The sequence below is a fragment of the Rhincodon typus genome, chromosome 11 (genome assembly GCF_021869965.1).
Source record: "Rhincodon typus isolate 14 chromosome 11, sRhiTyp1.1, whole genome shotgun sequence".
Lineage (NCBI taxonomy): Eukaryota > Metazoa > Chordata > Chondrichthyes > Orectolobiformes > Rhincodontidae > Rhincodon > Rhincodon typus.
In genome coordinates this window covers 63,292,014-63,311,921 of record NC_063342.1, presented here as the reverse complement: position 1 = coordinate 63,311,921, position 19,908 = coordinate 63,292,014, and the positions used below count along the sequence as shown (strand labels likewise).

Sequence of the window (19,908 nt, the reverse complement as noted above, 5' to 3'; positions counted from 1 at the left end):
GAGTAATGCCGCTGAACCATTTCTGATCAGACGGCAGACACTGCTTTGGTTTAATATCTCATCCAAAAGATGGCACCTCTGACAGTGCAGCGCACCCTTCTAGCATTTCTTAGCCGTTATAAAGTAAGTGGCTTGAATTTGTAACACATCAAAGAAAGGCTTAAGATTATTTTTGCTGTTTTAAAACAGAAGACGCTTCGAGACAAGGAGTACAAAGGTCTACAGGTGAAACTGGAGCGGCTGGAAAAGCTTTGCAGGGCGCTGCAGACGGAGAGAAATGACCTGAATAAAAAAGTGCAGCTTCTTCAATGTCAGCTTTCAGGAAGTGATCGGCCTTTACAGCTGACGGAAGAAGAATATCAGCCGTGCAAGACCCCAGATCCCCCCGAGCTGGCGGTGGTGAACACTTCGAGTCAAGAGGAAGTTGGAAGTCAGTCTCATGCTGCAGCTATTTTAGATCAGGAACGTTCAACTGGAGAACTAGAAAATGAAGTTGTGGCTTCGGGCATAGATTCTGTTGACTAAAACTATCTGTTTTAAAGAATTGTGTGGAGTTATATATTTTTGTGTAATTATTGTTTGACTTGTTCTTCGTAATTATTGGCTTTGTGGTGAGAATTTCTTACACATTTTTCTACCATATCTGTATTTTCTTAGGGGAAAAAGGAATTTATGTGGTTCAAGTAGTTGTATGGTGGGTCAAGTTTAGTCTACTTTATAAATTTTCATAATTGATTATAATTGCTTCATTTTTAAAATTGAAATTTTTGACATTGCAATCCACCTCAACATTTAATACTTGGACTGAGATGTAAACATTTCATGTAATTTTAATAACAGATGAGTGACTTTTTATTTTAAAAACTGAGCTTGTTTTTTCACAATGTAGGTGCAACTGGATATATTTGGTCGGGACATGCTTCCACAGAAAGGATTGCTGTTCGTTTTTCTGACATTGTGCTTTTTGGCTCTTGAGCTTCCACAAAGCACTGTTTCTTGAGTGAAACGTTTAACAGATGTGGAAACATCTAATGTTAGGAGTTGGAGCGTAGCATAGTGGTCTCTGATTGTAGATTGCTTCAGATGAATAAAGGCAGATAGGAAACAGGGTCCATTAGCAGTGTATCCTGTACCTTTCTAGTAAGTCATCTTCATGTGCCTGTATCAGAAAGAAGCTTTCAGTGGATCATGACCCTTTAAATGTGTTGGGATTGAGCTTAATTTTGTAGGCCATTCTCTCGTCAATATTTTTGTTAGTTTGCAAAGCTCTAATGTCCTAGCATTGGAGACGACCCTAATATGTTAGTAGCAATTGACCTTAAAAAAAAAACTTTGTTTTGTAGCTTATTTGGTCAAAGCTGCCTTTTAATTTATTGTTTTCCTTCATTTATATTTCAGAGAGTTTTCGCTGACATGATTTGTTTTCGAAATGTAGCTGTGGTAACTGCACTATCCTTTCACCTCAGGATTTGAATCTAGACCAAAGCTAAGGAGATAAAAATCCTGTGTCCCTGGCTCCAAGAGTTCTAAATCAAATTAATTTTGACAGTCTGTATATCTGGTGCATCTGTGTCTAATAAGCCCAAAGCTGTTAGTGGTAGACCTATGGCCTCAGTTATTGTGGATGGAAAATGAACACTGGTTAAACACTGTGAACGGTGGGGTCCTATAGAGGTTACTGGTGAAACACATTTCAACCATAGCAGGGACTTTTAGCTTCTATAAATAAGCATGTTAAGCAACCCCCTCACCCCTCCATACCCAGTCAAATACTTTATAAATGCTGGGTAACTTGACTGACTAATTTGAGCCCTGGACGTGAAAAGAGACAATTGATTACAAGACTCTGTCACTTTTTAACTGACATAGTTATCTTTGAAACTGTAACATTACAAACAGCTCTATCAATGTATTAACTATTACACAATACAATTCTCATTTCAGAAGTGCTGATTCAAGCCCTGTTTTAGTTAGTCAGATTTTCATGTACGGTATTTAGCTGTTTTCCATATCTCACTACTGGCTTCCTCTTCCTCACTCTGTCATTTCTGTAAAACAGTATTCTGTGCTGATTTGTCCCAATGACAAATGGCCTTGACACTTATCATTTTATCTCTTTTACCGACTCATTTATAAAATAGCTATGGGGATAATCATTATGAAGAATTTCTAACCTCCTCATTCAGGAAAGAATGTTGAGGAAACTGCTCTGCAGTTGTAAGAGTTTGAAACTGATTCGTAAAGATCCACCATAATGTTTTCATTAGAAATTGAGTACACAACAATTACTCATGAAATACTGTTGCCAAGTGCTATATTTTATGAAACTTTTCCTGTTAGTTTCAATCAACTGGACAATTTATGCAGTATTCCCACTGAATTGTGCCATTGCTGCACAGTCCATGGGAATGTGCTGCATAAGGAAGAAATGTTACTTATTGGTTTCCTCTGCTACCTAGACAGTTGCCGTGCTAGTGCAAGTATTTGAAATGTCAAACATTCCACTTGTCCTCTTTGTTCTTTACACATCCTTATGTTTCTCTCTCTGGAATGTTATGAAATGCGAACCTACAAACCTCATGAATATGTATTTTTATTTTGAGACATTGCATTTTTTTTTTATGTCATGAAAACAGACCACTCCAAATTTAGGAACATCCTGATATCTCTTGAAACAAACAATAGCCTTTACAGCCAATTTTTTTGTTTTGGAGAGGGCAAGCGCTATGTACTTTTTGGTATAGTCGTCATCTTGAGTTGCTGAAATGTGTGTAGTAACTCACAGGACTTAACAGATTTTATCTTTGTCTAGCGAAAGCTTTAAATCTGGAGCAGCCTGAACAAAACTTGTCCTCAGGCTTCACACAACAGGAATGCTCATTGGGTTCATGTTCCTATCAGTTTAAGAGTGAGTAGAAATTGTTTGGGAAGATGGAGCAAAAGTACCAGTTTTTCTATACTGCTAGTGCACAACTGAAAGTTGCAACGTGCTATGGATTACGGTATTCTACAACCAAATTTACAGAACAAGACAAAGAACTATTTGGAAGATAGCAAAAATAACACAGTATGGAGCTGGAAGAACGCAGCAGGCCAGGCAGCTTCGGAGGAGCAGGAAAGTTGACGTTTCAGATCCGAAATATCTACTTTCCTGCTCCTCTGATGCTGCATTCTTCCAGCTCCATACTGTGCTATCTCTGACTCCAGCATCTGCAGTTCTTACCATCTCTGGAAGATGGCAAAGTTGGTTTTCCATCCTATTGGATGCATCAACACACTGTGGTACTAGGAACTGAAAGGATTCAGCAAAGCATATTTGTGAATGCCAAGAGATTTCAAAAGCAAAAGTCTATGCCTATTTCGAGTAGTTCCTGTTTAATATTCAAGCAATAAACCCATGGCTGCTTGCTCTACAATCAGAGACTAATGACCTCCATTGAATCTGAAGTTCAGTTACTGACCTATTGAAAAGATACAGCAGTTCTGGTGACATTCAGGGAAAAACACACCAAGTTGAGAAGGTGCTCAAAACCACATTCCAAACAATGCTTGCGAATGGCCACTTTTCTCCCTGGTAATCAGTCATGTATTTGGGCAAAGTATTAAGTTTATTTAAAACTGAGCAGAAAGCATTTTAGAGATAGTAGGAACTGCAGATGCTGGAGCATCTGAGATAACAAGGTGTACAGCTGGATGAACACAGCAGGCCAAGCAACATCAGAGGAGTAGGAAAGCTGACATTTCAGGCCTAGGCCCGAAACGTCAGCTTTGCTGCTTGGCCTGCTGAGTTCATCCAGCTCTACACCTTGTTATCTCATAGCATTTTATCCTGTTTTCAACATTGAAATGTCTGATAATTTCCCCATCATTAAAATCAGAGCATATTTTATGTAATGTATTTAATCCACAATAGAGTGGATTGATGTACCACTATGTTCTGTATTTAAGATGCACTTAATGCAACTATAAAAATTGAGTAGAGACCTGGAACAGCCAGATACAAGAAAACAGTCTGGCATCTCTCACGCGTTAGCTAGAAAAAGACTGCTGTTAGAAGCCATTCTTAATACTAGACTTTGTTTTGGTATGTGATGGGAAAAGGCAAACCAACTGGTATTTTTCGTACCCCAGTGCAGAGAATTTTGATGCCATTTCCCTGTAGTTTAGCATCATTACTAATGGTACTACAGGCTGACTTTCTAGCAAACTATCAGTAAAATATTTCATATGCATTTCAAATAAGATGGTGAAATCGAGCAGTTACTTACAATTCCTTCAATACTGGCTATAATCTAATCTAAAGCAGATATAATGTGATTTAATTGATATCACTGTTTAAGATGGTTATTTATCGTGCTGAAAAAATTCCCTTGTTTGAATGCAGTCAGCACCTTAATGTCAGTAACCAATTTGTATGCATTCTACAATTGTGAGCAATTTAAGTCCCTGATCATGATTTTCATATGTTAGGATAAAGTTTTCAATTTAACAATGAAAAGTATGAGTTAGCACAATCCAATCTGTAAGGTAGCTAGCTCACGTTTATATCCACTTTTTGCTATTTGCACTTGGCCAGCAGTATTACTGCCTGCTTTAGATAATACTTAATGTAAAAGTGTCTAGCAACTTGTCAGAGAAAGTAAATAATGCCTCCTCAACTAGTCATCATGAAACTACTCCAGCCCAGGTTAGAATATTTTGAGCCTGCTGCTGTATTGTTCAGTACTAAAGATACCTCACTGACTGAACACTGATATGTAAGTTTGACATCAGTTTGCAAAATTGCTATCATTTCCTATCTAAGATTTTAAGAAAGCTTTATTGTCTATTAAAGGTCAGTTTTTAATCAGGCAGAAGCACAAAATGCTGCTTTGTGATTTGTTTGTTGTGAGATTGTAATTAAGATACATAGTACAAACTATATTGATCAAATGATTTAAACTTAGAAATGTGAAATTGAATGTCTCTTAAGCAGCATAATTGGGCAGTGTGATTAATCGAGATACACAGATGATTTCCTTCGGATCTATATAATTGACCAACTCTTAGATCCTTTGCATTTGTTCCAAATGTCTTAAAATTACTTCAGAAATTGCATCCCAGCTGTAACTGGTCCAAACCCCATTTCACTTGTATGGTAAAGTTGTCCATAGCACTTAAACTGTTTTTTAATAACTTTTGAAGAGGCTTGCTGCATTTTTTTTGACAAAAAAGTTTAGTATAATTACTTGTACAGAAACAATATCTGTAGAAGCACATTAATATTGAAATTTTAAATTTTTGCTAAAGCTACCCAAACAAGTTTAGAAGTTTCATGAATAATATTGGGCAAACAGACCAAATCTCTCTTGTATTAAAGAAACTTGCGTAAACTTTCTACAGGTTTCCTTTAGGAAGACTTGCATCAATTTTAATTTTTATGTAAGTAGGACTCTACACAAAGTGAAAAATCCAGTGAAAATAAGTGTACCTTTCTAGCTAATGAGGTAAAATAATTTGGTTGGTTTTCATAATTGAGATTGATGCGATTTAAGCAATTCAGGTTCATTATTATTCTGTTCACATTTTATGTTTAACACCCCCTAGTGTCTTATCAGGTGATTTCACTCCTTTCTTTCTGCTGCCTAAACTAACCTGTGATTATCACATTGGGAGTGTGGGGCAACAATTGACCTCATTTTACTTGGACTTCAACTTAAAAAGTGAACAATCAGGATTTCCCTCTTGAAAACAAAATCAGTGAAACTCTTGCTGTAAAGTATAGGTGGATTTTAGGTTACAGAAAGGTTACGATTTTGTCATCGACTATGACACACACTGGTCCTAGCTTGCATGTGAAGGTAAAAGTGTTAGGAGTTTGTCAAGCCTCAAAGCCATAGCCTAAAACAAATCAAGATTGGAAAGGAAAGAAATAGCATTATTATACAAATGTTTCATAACTGGTAAGAGGTGGTGACTGGATTGTTTTTAAGCTGCTGTTCCTTGCACTTGACTGGATTAATGTGAGTCAACTACAAATTTGTTCAATTCATCTTTTAAAAATCACACTGACTTAGAGGTTAGAGGCTGCAGTTTCTAATGGGGAGGGAAAAGGGGAATTGGACATAATTATTTTCTGTACTGAAAATAATGCTTTATGCTGGATATTTCAGTATGTTTCCTTGAAACTGCTGTCATAACAATTAATCAATGATTTCTGAAAGATGTGTTTTTAATATTGGTCTTCCTACTTTGTGAAGAATAAAGATGCAGCTTCTAATCCAGATTTTACTGCAGTTCAAAATCTGAAACTATTTAAGTTTTTTAAAAAAAAAAATACAGATTGTATTTCTACTTTGAATGTTTAACGTTTTGCGTGTGCAAACGCAAAAATAGGAGCTGTTTGGTGCATAGCATGTCTTCCTAGTACTGCCTGATTAGAATGGGTTTGCTGTCTGTGTTGATCAGTGTTTTACCTGTGGCAAAGTACGCTGTACTGACAATGCATTTACACATTTAACTGGGAATGCTGTGGTTGAAACCTCAGGTGATGATGAGAACAAAAAAATCTACCTCTGAAGATTGTAGCAGAGAATTACTGTGAAACAATGTGAGGCAGAAATCGTCAATGCTTAAAATCAGTTTTATTTTTTTCAGGGGTTTGGGCAAGTATTTGAATGGGTGGTCAGCACAGTCTTGTTTTCAAATTTTCACAAGTTTTGTAGAATTCCGGAAATGTGAATCTAATGTTATTTACTAAGGACATGTACAAAGCAAATCAAATATAAGTATAGATAATAACTATTGCTGGTTTCTTTTGTCATGTACACTTCAGGTTAGAAAGTTTTTTGTGTTATTGAACTGGTTTCTTATTGTTTTGTTTTCAAGTGTTATTTCAGTGAAATTGACATTTCATTTACCCACATTCATATTAATTGATAGCAATGCAGCTCCTGGTTTCCAAGTGGTATTTCAATAATGGAGCGTAAAGCAACAGAGATCCACACTTAATATTGTTCATCACATTTGTGAAACATTGACTTTGATTCACTTTGCAGCATTTCTTATACAGGGCAATTCAGGAATTCAGAGTAACTTTGTCTGGGACAATTTTACAAGTAAATGATTCTATCAATCTCTCACCTCCTTGCTCCACTCTCCATTTTCTAGGTCTTAGCAGACAGGACCATGGTCTGTTTACTTTGTATCCCTTTATCTAAATGGCCAAGGTCAGCAATAAGCAAAAATCTTAATCCTTGCACCATTTCTCCAAGAAGACACTTATAAACTGCTCAAGAACTAGAAAGCATGCAAAACCTGATGTGTGGAAACATTTCTTTCTTCAGAAGATTGAGGAAGAATGGAACATTGATGTTTTTAAGTCATATTGCTTCAGTTTATCCTTTTGGAATGAAGGTGAAGTTGTGATAAAACCATGGCTTGATGTTATGCCTGTGGCAGATCAAGCGTGTAGAAAGCATGAAGTTTAAGCACCGACATTGTGAACTGACTTCAGCTATCAAGTATTATTAACAGTTGTGGTTCAGCATTAACTCCACAAACCGAAATACATAAAGGAAATAGTTTAAGAGGATTTCAACTGTAAGTCAAAGTTGCAGAATTAGCCATGAATCTTAACATGCCACTTTTTCAAAAAAAAACATCTCCACATATTTCAAATGTCTAGATTATTAAACCAGAGAGACATGGAAATTACATTTGAATTTTAAATCAACAAAATATTTGAATTCAAACTGTGTTACAGGTTTAGATTAATTAAATGGTATATTAAATGATTACTTTTCAGTTAAATTGTACCACAGTGATAAGCAGTCCAAATAGATTGTTGCTGATCACATTTAAGTGTAAATGCAGCATATACTTGAATACCAATGTTAATGGATGTGTCAATTAACATTTAAAAATCATCCTGTATTTCAAGCTGTTACAATCTCAATTACCAACTTGAGTTTATATTCCTCAAATATTACAATCCAAACATTAGAATCAGACCCCTCAGCAGTGACATTAGAAAACACTTCTTCCTAGAAGTGCTCAAAGTTTCGCTCTCTCCTGCTGATGGCAATTGATGCCAGATCAATTGTTTGTCAAGGGTATTAACATTGAGTTTTGAAATTATGAGATTTCTCTATGATGACAGCATTTAAAAGACATGTGGACAGGTACATGGATAGGAGGAAAGGTTTAAACAGGATAAGGACCACTCGTAGGCAAAGAGATTGGCATGAATGAATTGGGCCAAAGGGCCCATTTCCATGCTGTATAACTCAGACTCTATGGAAGAAATCCCAGTGTGCGTGTGCAAGTCTACCTAGAGGTCAACAGGACCAGACAGGCTCATGGGACAGAAAATACTATATTCCATTTCTATATTAATTCTGCTCAAACCAGCAAAAGTTTGCAAAATACTTAATACTGTATAGAACATCAGCCATTCCAAAAGCACATCTCATTTATATTACTAGAATGGTGATCTGCTTTTATAGTACAAGATTCTTTCCATTATCAATTTTGCAAACAAATTGACATCCTACACAGTACCCATCCCTCGGTTTCAGCCCATTGATCATACCTCAGAGAGATGTCACAAATAAACTATTGGTGAACAAAGACTACTACAACACATTCTTTCTGCATTGAACTTGCAACTTTCTATTTCTTCTGCTAATTTAGCATCACAGGTGGTTGATGTTTCTATATAAATGTGGACAGACCTCGAGTAATAATCCTTGAAAGTGGAGGGTGTACATAATTTAAATTGTGCTCTCTTACCTTTCTGCTTCACCTCCAAGGTCGTGAAATCAAGTAACTGTTCAGTGATCAGAAAAAACAAAAAAAGGTGACTTCAAAGAACACCACAGCACAGGAACAGGCCCTTCAGCCCTCCAAGTCTGCGCCACCACATTTTGTTCTTCCATACTAAGCTGGCTTCACTTACAGGATCTGTATCCCTCTATTCCCTTCCTATTCACATACTTGTCTAGGTGCCTCCTGAATACTGCTACTGTCTCTGCTTCCACCACCAACCGCGTGTTCCAGGCACTCACCACTTTTGTATGGAAAAACATGCCTCGTACATCAAACTCCACACACACACACCCCACCTTGTACCTTCAACTTATTGTCTCCTCATAATTGACCCCTCCACCCTGGAAAAAGCCTCAACATGTTCCACTACCATGCCATTTACAACTTTATAAACTTCCATTAGGTCACCCCCTCAATCGCCTGCATTACAGTGAAAGCAAACCCAGTCTATCCAACCTTTCTTCGTAGCCAAAATCTCCCATACCAGGTAACATCCTGGTGCATCCTTTCTGTACCCTCTCCAAAGCATCCACATGCTTCTGGTAGTGCAGTGACCAGACTGTACACAATACATTAAAAAGATACTGAAGGGACTTGATAAGGAAAGAACTGTTTCTCCTGTCTTGAGAATCTAGAACAGAGACAAAGTCTTGGGATAAGGCAATAGAACCTTTTGGATTAAGAAATGTCCTAATCAAAGATTGTGAATCTTTGCACTTCTCTATCCCAGAAGATTGAAGGTAACAGATTTTTAGACTGAGAATCAAAGCTGTGGAAGAGGCAGAAAGATCAGCCGTGATCATATTAAATGGTTGAGCATGTTTGAGAGGCTGGATGTTCTACTATTTACGCTATGTGAATAGGTATCCACTTAATTAGCATTTTACAGCAGAAGCTGTGGTGGTGGCGGGGGTGGGGGGAGGAGATTGAGAGAGAAACTGAAAACACCGGTGCAGCATTTGTTAATTTCTACTTGGACATGTGACTATAAATTTCATTCACAAGATTTACAAAATCAAACTGCAAATTAACTTTTCATATGATTAGTGGTTGATCAGTTTCTACCTTTGATGTTTACATGTTAAAAAGCAAAGCTAAGTTGAAAATTATTACAAAAGGTTTATTGTTTATATATCCCTGCTCTACAATGTGCACAGATGCAGTTGTTTAACAAAGGAAAACACAGAAGCAAATGTCTACCGGAATTCTTAATTGTACAGATATCCGAGCTTCAAGGGAGTGTAAGAAAACCACCACATTAAAGAAAGTTAGCTCTCAACTACTGAAGACTGCAGCAGCAGCATTTCATCACCTTATGCTCGATTATAAAATGTAAATCAAAATGCAAATCAAAATGCATACTTTGATATGGAATAATTTCTAGTTATTTCAAACTTGTGGGCATGTTGTTACGTGCTTTCAGAATAAGCTGGAAAATCAATGGTACCTTGAACCACTATAGTGTAAGTGTACGTTGGTGGGCTGGAGGGAGTTAGGCAGAAGTAAACCAAAAGACTTTCATGTGTTGAAATATGTACACTGAATTTTAAAAAAATACTCTTCAGCTTTTGAGTTGAAAGACAACATTGCTTTACAGAGATTTCAGCAATTTTAACTCTCTTCCATTGGAACCAAATTACATGCACACTGAATTAGTGCCCCTACTGCCAATCACATTTCAGGGTCAAACTGTATATTACGCAACACCGCAACACACAAGTGTACACATTTGTGCTTAAGCAGCTATCAATAAACTTTTATACATACTAAGGAATACATACTACTGTATAAATCAGGCACTGCATTCTCAAAACACTTCCAAATTTCTGTACGCCACCCGTGGAAAAGCAAGGAGTTGCACGTCAGAATTTGCATAAGTGCTTTTTATATACAAGCCTCAGCATTCCAGTGGAAAAAGGTTGCTTGGAAAATGGTTGTTAGGATTATCAGTCTAAAACAATCTTAGACTTTTTTTTAAAAAAAGAGGTGGTGTCAAATGGGGTTTATGATCCTTGGCTCTCAAGTTCAGATGCAGGTGTATCAGGTTCTTCATCATTGTAAATATTCTCAGCCTGAAAGAGAAAAATCACAATCAAGCTGCAACAAATATGGTTAAACTACATAACTTTGTGACTTGAACATTTAATTATAAAATTTACAACCTGGAATATGATGACTGAGGTTTACATAAATTTTCTTTATTGACAATTAAAATGCAAATGTCATTAAAAATTTGTCAAAAGTAATTAAGATTTAGACCAAAATTCTTGAATAACCTATAGGCGATCCTGTAAGGCTAGCACTCACCATCTGCCAAACTTGCATAATATTGTCTTCTGATACAGAACAGATTACCCATGGTTCATTTGGATTCCAGGAGAAATCAGAAATTTTTGCAGTATGTCCTCCATGAATAAACTATCAAGAAACAAGATTTTCAGAATGGCAAACAGGTATGTAAACACAGCAAAATTTTTGGAATGGATCATCATTCTTGGACAGCAGTTACAAACGTCGTCATGTATCCAAATCTAGATATAAAACATCCTCCCAGCCTTTCACCTTTGCAGTTGCACTAACACTGCAGTGCTACATCAGTATAGATTCTATCCTTTGAATGTGACTTTAGTGGTTTGGGTACATGTTAAAAGATCCTATGGAACATTTTGAAACGCAAAGTCTTCTGGTGTTGTAACTGACTGGCTGCTCATATATCCCAACTGTTTGTCATGTATTATTATCTCTACATTACAGGCATGATATTAATGACATGCCACTGATGCTCAGTAGCAGCAATGTGTACCATCTACAAGATGCACTGCTGAAACTCTAAAGATTCTTAGACATCACCTTCCAAACCCATGACCACTTCCATCTAGAAGGACAAGGGCAGCAGATATATAGGAACACCACCTCCAAGTTGCTCTCACTTAAAAATGTATCAATAACAATATAATTATAAAATAAATTGGAATGGAGAAATTGAAGAGATATTTTCAAAAATATGAAAGAGACAGCAGTGAAAGATCAATGTACCTACCAATGAAAATGAAGGAAATATTTTGGACTATCAAAAGACAAGATGGAAGTCAGTAATTAAATCCCACCCCTGCCACCATGAGGGTAATCAGAAAAAACAATGGCTAATAAGGTAAACGTGTTAATGTAAAGGAGAATTCAATAAACATTCAAGGAGGATATGGAGAAGGGGACTTTTAAAAAAAGTTAAATTATAACAGCTCCAGTTAAAGAGTGCCACCATGATTGAACTCCTTCAATGCAGAAATGTCTCCACATTGCTCTATCATGTACAACGTTTTGAAACATTAAACTGAACATAGGCAGCTGAAAACATAAAAATGTATAAAAAAGTAAAAATTCAGTCAAAGAAAGGACATAACTAATTAGGAACCAAAAAGATCATCTTAAGGAAGTGGAGACCATAGCTGAGGTACTGAATGACACAATAATCACTTTGCAGGATTCTGGATTGAAGAAGAGGACATTACTTCCTCTTGCTTTTGTGCAACACTGGTAAAGATTCTGAAAAGGGTAAAAGTAAATAAATAAAAAGACAAGCTACTTAAGATTATGATGAATGGAAGAAAGGATGAAAATTAAGGTTGCTCTGGCCACATTTTTCCTTGGACGTAGTATGGGGTGGAAAATGTTACACTGCTAAAGAAAGAAAAGGGATAAATCTAACAAATCCCAACCAATTAGCTCAGTGTCAGTGATGAGAAAACCTCGAGACATTAGTCCAGATCTTCTCACATGGGAGGAGGCCTCTAACTCAACATTTTACTGATGCACCTTCAGACCCAGAAGACGACCAGGTGCAACCATATCTAGGGTACTTTTTTGGTAGGTTTAAACTTTGACTACCAGATTTGCCTGCTGAGATCAGTTTTTATTATTGGTCTATGCTTAAAATGAGTAGTGTAGCTTCAAGTAAATCAGCTACAGTGGCCCAGCATCTGCAGCAATGCATAGCCCCCAAAAGGGCGACATTTCCATCCCCACCTCCTTTCGCACTGCTCAGCCCCTTTCCTTGAGGGAGGGAGAAGAATACTACTGGTGGTGTTCACACTAAATAAAGAAATACTGGATACATGATAATGAATAATTGTACAGAAAAGGGCCTTCAAACATCTAAACTGAACAGAACATGGTATCTACTATTGATAAATAAAAAAGGTGGTGTGGTTTGACTTTCCAACTATCTGCCATTACAAGAAACCAGTTGGATTGGAGGTACATTCTGCATTTCTGAAGAATTCTGAAGCAAGAATCAGAAGTGCTAGCAAGAAATACAGAGCTCAGCCCTAACACAGAAAACCAGAGTGACAAACCAATAGTGACTCACTCTTCAGAAGATTTGGGCCAACAGGGAACAAAAGGAAAAATAAAATCAGTAACTGGAAAGATCTGCACTAACAAATAAAAGCCACAGGATTTGTTGAAAGCAAAATGTTCAACTAACTAAAGTTCCTTCTTGAAGCAATGGAAAAAGTGGGGAATATTGTAAAACTGACGGCCAAGGGACATAAAAAGTAGAGATAGGCTCAATTAAAAAAAAAAAAATGGCTAAGGAAGAGAAAACAACAGTGCTGAATGTTGGTTTTCTCTAGTCTGGAATAAAGTATCCCGGAGAGTAGTTTTGGGACGACTGCACTTTTTGTTTAAATTATACTATTATCTAAGCACAAACAATTAACGTGAAAAATTCAAAGTTTGCAGAAGTTTATGAAACTCAAGATATAATAAAAATGAGAAGAATGGTAACAAACTTCAGGGGATGTGGATTACCCTGTAAATACATGGCAAATGAAATTTAACAAGACAGAAATATGAAGGGATTAATTTCAGTCAGAAAATTAGACTGAGCAACTAAATGGTCAAGAACAAACTGACTTAATCTTGAAATCTGACATGAGCTATTCATGGGCAAAATCAAGCAGCACTTTAGCAAATAACAGGTAGTAAAAATTTGGATTTCTCTGCCTCAAAAGACCTGTAGATGGTACATCAGTTGGAATGTTCAAAAAAGATTAGAAGTTTATAAAAGTAAGGATATCAGGGATATAGAGAAAAAGTAGGAAAATGGAGTTGATGCAAAGATTATAATCAAATGCTGGAACTGACCCAAGGAATTAAATAATGTTATTTTCTTTGTTGTCTCCATATCTTTGCACAGGAACCTACCAGTAGTTCTGGAGGTCCATCCTCTGCATCTTCAGCTGATTGCTCCTCGCCAATTTTACTACAAAACACACATTTAGAAAAATCGTTCATAAATTCAGATACCTCTGAAATTGCACCTTAACAGCATCCATCTGAGAACACCTAAAAGAGTATGTCCAGCAATGTTCTTTTGGTAGAAGTGCAAAAATATTTACAGAGATGGTATTAACACTAAGTATAACTACCATGCAAGACTTAACAGGTGGTGGCTCTTAGCTAGGAAAGAGGTGATTGAAATTACCAAGAGGATTCGTAAGGTAACAGATGATGCTTCCACTCATGGGCAGTTGAAAACTATGAGTCATAAATACGTCAAAAAAAGTCTTCAGTAAATCCAATAAAATCAGGTGAAACTTATCACTAAGTTACTGAGGCAAACAACATAGATGCATTTAAGGGAAATCTTAGACACATGCACGAGGAAGGAAGGAATTGAGGGATTTGCTGAATGGCTGAATTGCAGGTCGGTAGAGGTTCATATGCAGCACAAACTCTGGCATGGGTTAAGTTAGGCAAGACAGAAGTTACAGTGCAGAAACAGGCTATAATTCTAAAAAATAACAATTGCAGATAACACAGGTAAACCATTCTGCAATATGCAGTTAAATAGAACTTCTGTACAAAAATGGTAATGAAAGCAACCACTTGTCTAATGTCAAACCATATTAATGTATAGATATGTCTTCAACCCATATTAACATTAACACACAAATATTTCTGAAGGACAATGAGTTGTGTTTGTGATTTAATGGAGCCAAAAATAATCCAGAATTTAACTATTTTGCACTCTCAACTATAGCATTTGTTTCAGCTTGAAAACAGCATAGACCAAATTTAAAATGAACGCACTTTGTCCCAAAGGATGCTGGCCTAAGTAACAGAATTAAAACAGATTTCTATCAAGAAACTACATCCATCCAATAACTTGTAAACATCAATTTCACTCTGCACTAAAACAGTCAACAGAAGTTTTATTTTAAAATTCGGTTCTGACTAACATTTATATTAATTATGACCTGAAGTGGTCTATGGATTTTACTTTTAATCAATTGGATCTTACCTCTAATCCCAAGACTTAAGTTCAATAGCAAATTTTTTTTTTTGCAATAGTCCACTAGACTTTAGTGATTATTGCAGATTGACTTCTCAACCTCTCTCCTCATCCACAGTTTCTATCTTTTCACCGTTTAGCAAATGCTCTAGTCTAATTGTCTCAATTTATCAATATACCTTAGTAACTTTGTTCCCATCTATTTTTTACTCCATCCATCTTAGTGTGGTCAACAAACCTCAACATATACCTTTCTATCCCTTCATCACTGTATCACTTATAAATACTGAAAAGTTGTGGCCCCAGTGTGCATTTCTACATGCTGGATTTTGCCAATGTGTGTTCATACCCAATATCCCTATTCTGTTTCATAGCCAATCCAGTAGGCTGCCTCTTATGCCAGACTAATTTTTGTTAACGGCTTCTTATATCGAACCATGTCAAAATGGCTTCCAGAAGTTAATAAATAACATTCACATACATACCCTTATCTGCCCATATCCATTACCACCTCAGAAAGCAAGCTAGGTTCTTTAGAAATGGTTTACACTTTCCAAATCCACGCTAGCTCTCTGATCAGCTCTTTGTTCTAACTGCTTTGCCTCTTACAACAGATTCTAGTAATTTTTAGTCTGATAGAATATAAAAAAGCACAGAAGAACTGCAGATGCTAGAGATCTGAAACAAAAACAAATTGCTGGTTGAAATTCAGTATGTCTAGCAGGAGGAGTCCATTGACTTTCCATCAGAACACTGTAGGGATTCTATTCTATGAACTATGAACTCTAATCAGGACTATAAATTTTGTCATCTCTCTTACCATTTATAAATACTGAAGTCACACTGCCAATGCCTAACCCAATCTTGAATCAAGATATTTTGGTAGATTATAAATCAACAATCTTTCCTGAGGTAGAACCCATTCAAATTCTCGATTTATTGAGATTAAAGATCAACAATTTCTCCATCATCTCTTTATTAAATATAAAACTGATATCAAATCTAGTTAGTTTCTTTCTGCTTTTTCCTCGTACTTTTGTGCCTCATCCTTCTCTTTTACAGTGAAGACGTACAAAGTCTGATTTCCAATTATAATGTTGCCTGTGCCAGCCATCTCCATTTATTGCAAAAACTTCAAGTGTTGTCCTTAATAGGCACTGCAAGATTTTTCCCTCAAAATTCTCTTTGTGCTGCTCTTTTACTCCCAGGCTGCAGAATCTTCACTGATCTTTCAATCAGGCCTTTGTTTAATAGTACACTACCATTCTATTCCCATATTGACCAAGTTTGTTTAACTTCCACAAGTCAAGCACTAACTTTAAGTGTTATTGTAAAGATGTTGTATTCTACCAAATACTTTTTTGGACACTTTCCAAGGTTCATCCAAAAATTTATTTGTTAATAGATGTGCAAAATCTGTTGTGGTCAATTTCTGCCTCCTAAATTTAAAAACCTTGGCTTGTGACTCCCCATGCTCCCTCTAAAATAGAATTCTATCATATTAAAAAGGTCACTGATAGCTAGGTATTTCCTTACAGTTGAATTGATTAATTACAATTCATTATTAAATCTAAGACCTCCCTTATTGGTTCTAGAACTTATTATTCCAGGAAAATCACATGAAAATAAATCTGCTACCTTTGGAACTGGAGTCATTTTGCTCCCGACAGTCTCTGCAAATTAAAGGCTTCGATTTTTGCATCAAATTTCACTGAACAGTATCTGTTTTCCCTGCTACTTTATCACTGCTATCTGACACACAAAAGCAATTTCCAAAGTCTTGAAACCTATTTATTTCTCAATTCTACCCAATATTTTTAATAGTATTTTAACATCACTGATATCCTATTTTGCCACTGCTTTAACAGCGTCCTTTATCGACGCTACTAATTTCCATCTATTTAAAGAATATTGTCACTTGCTGATTAAGCTCAATGCCTCAAGGATAAGAAAACACCCAACTAGAAAAGAAAAATGAGGAATTAGCCCCCACCTTAAATCCCAAACATTGAGGCGACGATCAGTACCGCTGGAAGCAAGGATAGTTTCATTGTGTGGAGACCACTGCACCTACAGAAATAAAATCAAATATTTCAGCACATTTTCTGGCAAGGGGAGTGGGGGTGTGTGCGTGCACGTGCGGAGAGGGGGTGGAGGAGAGGAGGTGAAGAGGAGGAAAAGAGAGATACAGTGAAAAGGAAGCAAACTTGAAAGGGAATCTATAAACAAATGAGTCACAAACTCATTAGCACTCTTTCATAGTATTAATATGCAATTTTCTTCCTCTACCACATGTGGCTAATAAATAGTCAGACTCTAAAATCAAATGCTAAAATGGATTAGCCATAGAGAGGCTACAACTACACAATGATGGCAAAATATTTTGGTGAATCCTTTTTAGGTTACAAATTATACCTCGACTTAACTGCAAGGTAGTTTAAAACTGATAAAATGGGACTAATAATAAAATGGAAATATTGTGGATTTTCCACAATTTGCAATTATCCCAATGGCTAATAATATGAATTTGCCGATTAAAGATTTTCAAAATTCTCGTTTAACACATACAATGCTAAGCATGATAAATAGAAAGAACGAGAATAATCCATATTAGCTGAAGCTCCACTCATTCTTGGGAAAAAGGCTGAACAGATTAGACCTACAGATATTGTAGCTTAAAAGAATGACATAAGATCTTACTGTAGCCCATACAATTTTGAGCAGATTGTACGGGGTGGATACTTGGAAGATGTTTCTTCTTACAGGAGGCTAAAAGTAGGGGACACTATTTAAGGATAAGACGTTTCCTTGATAAGGGCAGGAGGAGATTTCTTTCTCTCTGCTCAGGATCAATAATAGTGTGAAATTCTCTTCCTAGATAGCATTGGAGGCCGGATTTTTGAAAATTATTCATGAAGAAACGAGGGAGTCAAGAGTTCTGGGATGCAGAAAGGTAACTGGAGATGAAAGTACAGCCAGGTGAACCACGATCTTAATTGAATAGCCGAACATGTTCAATTTTAACCACTTTGCCAATCCAGAGAGACACAGAAGAAATGCCCAATCACCTATCTTCCTGTGACAAACTTCAGCACTAACAGGTTGAAGGTGCTCTCTGCTGCCAATTTTTAATGTGCCACCACAGGTCTTTCTCACGTAGGGCCGCACTCCCAATCTACTTCAGTGATGCTGACTTGCTGCACACTCCTCCTAGCTATCCCCACTATGTTTGCAGATAAACTTCACAATATATGGCGAGGTTTCACCCACAGGATTGTATGCAGATAAATCGTTATACCTTCTGTTTACCATCATTTCACTGACTGTACCTCAAAATATTTCTTTCTGGATTAATGAACACTTCCATAATGCTGACAAAAACTTCAACAGATCATTTAAAAGGACTGCACCAGATACAAGTTTAGATCAATGGAGCACAGAAATTTGGCAATGGAATATCGTATTCTGAATTTTAATGCACAATGTAGCACATTACGCAGGCATCAGCACAATTTAGAACAATTGCCAGCATAATTAGACCATCTGGATGCTAAGTTTTCAGATCATATTTGATACATTCTTTCAACGAACAAAATCTAGGTATTGCCCTCGGCTCAGCATCTGCATTGCAGGACCAAAAGCACAAACCGCAGATGTTGCAAACTGAAATAAAAACTGCTAGAAGTACTTAAGACAGACAGCATCTTTAGATAGAGAGAAAGAGAGAGTGTGTTAATGTCTCAGGTAAAATAAAAGCAAGGTACTGCAGATGCTGGAAATCTGCAATAAAACAGAAAATGCTGGAGACACTCAGGTAGAGAGAGAAGCAGAGTGAAAATTTTAAGCCCAACATTACTTCTTCAGAAGTGATGCAAAAGACATTAATAAAAGTTTATCAAAATGCCAATGCCACATCTGAACTGCAAACCCTTTCATCTATATTATAAAACAGGCCCAAAACATTTCCAGCAACACCAAGTCCTAATTTTAGAGAAATCCATGAAGATAGCAAGAGATCAGGGAGTGGTTCTAAGAGCTGGCTAAGACATGGTGGGCCAGAATGGCCATCTTTATGATTCCATTTTCAACATTCATCTGTGATGCTACATAATGTTAAACAGCCACAAGGAAACTTGCAAAAAAAAAACTGAATAAAAAAAGCGTTCATCAAGAGTGCTTTGTCTTTGCGTTAGTTGTTTATGGTACCTCATACCTACCCTATTTTTTATTAAACTGATATTTAGTGGAAGTCACAAACATGGCTGGTTGCCTGGATGCAGGATTTTAGAATAAACGGAAGAATCTGCTGGCCTCAAATCTACCATATGGGCCCTGCATGAGAATCAGTCACATCTGGTGCCAGTAAAGCCTTCCACCAACACATACTATTCTTTACAAACAGAGATTCTTCAGAGAGCAAATCAGTGCTTCTTCTCCAATCCATCACTTTATGGCATCTAAATTACTTTCTCCACCCCCACCCCGCACCACCCCCAAACCCAATTCTCCATAACTGTATTCAGAACAGAGACTATTTTGAGGAACACCCAGACAGGAAGATGGTTCCTTAAGTCAGGGCACTTTCCATACATGGTGTACCCGCTGCTGACAGCCTCATGATTTTGTGCTTATTAGGGCATGAGTTAGGTTGTTCATCCACCTGTGGTCCAAGTGAAGCGTGCAAGTGAGACACGAATGCCAAGTTAAAGCAATCCATTACAGCAGCAAAGGCCTGTGCCTAACATACAGCAAAGTGCAAGTCAGAAGATTTGAACCATATGGTTGATGGCAAGAAAAGGCTGGGG

The 19,908-nt window shown here is 36.9% G+C and overlaps 3 protein-coding genes across 15 annotated transcripts in view; 1 reads left to right on the top strand and 2 right to left on the bottom strand.

Annotated features, from left to right (window-relative positions):
- LOC109928620 (gamma-taxilin) overlaps window positions 1-6,780 on the top strand; it is a 66,284-nt gene extending 59,504 nt beyond the window's left edge. For all 3 annotated transcript variants that reach the window (XM_020528548.2, XM_048602686.1, XM_048602685.1), the window contains exon 10: window positions 190-6,780. In XM_020528548.2, the coding sequence (XP_020384137.1) occupies window positions 190-525 (336 nt within the window). In that variant the 3' untranslated portion in view covers window positions 526-6,780. The remainder of the gene's footprint in view (window positions 1-189) is intronic.
- Window positions 1-19,908, bottom strand: part of reps2 (RALBP1 associated Eps domain containing 2) — a 362,214-nt gene that overhangs the window by 225,946 nt on the left and 116,360 nt on the right. The gene's annotated exons all lie outside the window — the stretch shown is intronic.
- LOC109928621 (histone-binding protein RBBP7) overlaps window positions 6,605-19,908 on the bottom strand; it is a 36,016-nt gene continuing 22,712 nt past the window's right edge. The window contains exons 8-11 of the mRNA XM_048602687.1: window positions 17,097-17,173; window positions 14,014-14,071; window positions 11,116-11,226; window positions 6,605-10,880 (exon numbers count right to left, since the gene is read on the bottom strand). Of these exons, the coding sequence (XP_048458644.1) occupies window positions 10,812-10,880; window positions 11,116-11,226; window positions 14,014-14,071; window positions 17,097-17,173 (315 nt within the window). The 3' untranslated portion in view covers window positions 6,605-10,811. The remainder of the gene's footprint in view (window positions 10,881-11,115; window positions 11,227-14,013; window positions 14,072-17,096; window positions 17,174-19,908) is intronic.